We start from the raw sequence: 2709 nt of genomic DNA on the forward strand, positions 1-2709 counted from the left end.
CAGGCAAATGCGGTGGGGTCAACTCTGGTAACTTAGGGCAGAGGCATATCAAAGGCCATCAGCTCCTTCAGAAGTTCACACAATTATGTTCAGAAAGTCACAAAAATAAACATTCTATAAACGGGAACCCCAGGGCTTATTTTGGACCCAGTCGATGCTTGCACCGGGGGTGTAGGAGCTACCTGGGGTCAACCGGTCACAGCTGAAACTAGACGGCAGTGAAGCAGCTGATTACTAAAAACTGGAATCCCAACCACAGGATACGTCCATTCTTCCTTCAAAGCCACGATTCTGCCTCTGCCGATGCGAGCTCAGCCTCGGGTCCTCTTTGCCTCTCACCCCTAACCTCTGGTGAATTTCGCAATCAAGGTAAAGATGATAAAGATGAACTGGAACTTTAAATAAACATAACACCGAGAACAAGGTTTTTGCACAAAAGACTGGTTTTATTGAAACAAAATTTACATACGTTATGGACAATGTGCGTGAGAGCCCCTATCTCCCCGTTTTCAGATATATTTTCCATTTGACTCTATATAGCATAACCTTGGCATGAAATAAAATTCCAAAATTATTCTAGTAGTACAACTAATGAATTTGAATTCCATTGCTTAAGAATTAAAAGAAAAATACAATTGTTTAAGGTTCGATGAAAGTAATTTTTCCTACTCTTTCTTATCTCTTAACCTTCCTCTCAGAGTTTGTCTTTAAGTTGAAGTGATCCTGTACTGTGGTTTTAGAATGCTCTTCCTATTTTACATGTGTCAAGGATAAAATATTTGGAATTATGATTAGGCCCATCGAGACCGAATATTAGGGTGTCAATAGCAACCCTTTTTAAATGCATGCCTCTGGGGACAGACTGGTTCTTCAGATAAGAGACAACAAAAGCCACCCTTCGTCTTTGGCCCAGATTAACTTCCAAAAAACCCAACTGGCTAGACCCATGCTGTCTGATACGGTAGCCACCTATGGCTATTTAAATTTAAATGAGATTTAAAATTCTGTCACACTGGTCATCGTTCAGGTGCCCAAGAAGCGCGTGTATCTGGTGGCTACTACATGGGACGCACAGACACAGAACATCACATCACTGTACATTTCGTCACTGCAGAAAGTTCTATTGGACAGCACCGGGCCAGGCCATATTGGAGTCAATTCGTACATAAATATATGTAAACATATGTACTTTTTCCTTCTTAGTCACATATAGTCCTGCCTACTTGGTTAAGCTTATCTTCAACACACTCACAATCCTGTTTATTTTAGCCCAAGACAGTGGTGTAAAAGTAGAGATTTGTACAACTTCTCCAGAAGATCATACAATGTGATGTACAAGTCCAAATCCCTGTCATGAACCTCATCTTTGCCCATGCAAAACACAGCCTCGTAGCTCCCTCTGGATCTTGGCATCTTGGCCTTGGGCAGAGTTCTCCTGTGGTACCCATGAGGAAGCCTTGCTAGGGATGCCTTGCTAGAGACTCCTAACCAGCGTGGACTAGTCATCCTTGCTACACTATGCAGCCATCTTAGAGGAGGGCCCCTAAGGGCATTGCCTTTGCTCTCTGCTCTCGGGTGGGTCCCAGGACCCCCAAGGTGCCGACTCAAGGTAAGACGATCATCCATGCTGGCTTCCCATGACAAGCCGGACCTTCACTTCCCCCATTAGGGCTGCAGGCATACCCTGAGTGTCTGGTGCCCAATGCATGGGCAGATATTCTATTCCTTCTTTCTACTTTCAAGGCCAGATTATGCCTAAAGTCTCTCCCGAGAGCCCACACTTACAAAATTTAACTTAAAACATATGAAAATAGCAGTTTGTATCAACCCAAGGAAAATTATTTTCAGTAAGAGAAATAATGCATTAAATCTCCTTCAAAATAACAAAATAATCTCTCATCTGACTTGTCCAATATAAATGCTCTTTGCACAATCCCTTTATCCCTTGATTCCTGAATACAATGCAATCGACGTCAGAATTTGGTCTAAGTTATAATTTTAGAAAATAATACATTTTCTTAAATAGTAAATGTACATTATTTAGAACAAAGTATATGCAAATGAACCTTTATATATCAATATATAAACCTATTTATCAATTTTTCAGTCCACAGAGAGAGGTATTCATATATTTGAAATTTGAAAATCATTTTTCCTAACAATTATGACACGGTTTCTAGACTCATCCTTAGGCACAAGCCATTATGTCCACATGACATGACCCACAATGCAAAGATTCACAGCTCCACAGAACAGGGAGATTTCTGCAGTCTTTTGATGGGTGGTATCAAAGCTGAAGGCTAAAAGACACTTTGGTGGTATAGCTGGGAACAGATTCTGTAACAAAAATAAATAAACTCAATCATTCTCCATTTTATTACGAAATGTAGCTACAGGCCTATTCCAATACACATATTATTGCCACTTCATATTTTCAGTATAGAGATAAATGCATTAATCATCATTAAGTCAACCATCGCGAATATAGTTGTACTTTAGATATATTTAGATATAAGATAAAATAAGATAGAATTATTAACTCTCGTTCTTTTGCAATCTTTCCAACCAACTCAGACAGCTACATCAGGATCCTGGAAAATGTATGACCCTGAACCAATGAAAGTCGACAAAGTAAAAATAGATGGCCAAGAACTTGGGACTATGGGTACCAGGTGGATGGGAACACAATATTTGAGAAAAGTTTGGGCT

General features: G+C 40.1%; 1 protein-coding gene across 1 annotated transcript in view; it reads right to left on the reverse strand.

The window, feature by feature from the left end:
• Positions 1 to 2287: 2287 nt before the first annotated feature.
• LRRC2 (leucine rich repeat containing 2) overlaps positions 2288 to 2709 on the reverse strand; it is a 16677-nt gene continuing 16255 nt past the window's right edge. The window contains 1 exon segment of the mRNA XM_006914909.1: positions 2288 to 2337. Coding sequence (XP_006914971.1) covers positions 2288 to 2337 — 50 coding nt within the window.

Source organism: Pteropus alecto, unplaced genomic scaffold, assembly GCF_000325575.1.
Source record: "Pteropus alecto unplaced genomic scaffold, ASM32557v1 scaffold156, whole genome shotgun sequence".
In the NCBI taxonomy this organism is placed as follows: Eukaryota; Metazoa; Chordata; class Mammalia; order Chiroptera; family Pteropodidae; genus Pteropus; species Pteropus alecto.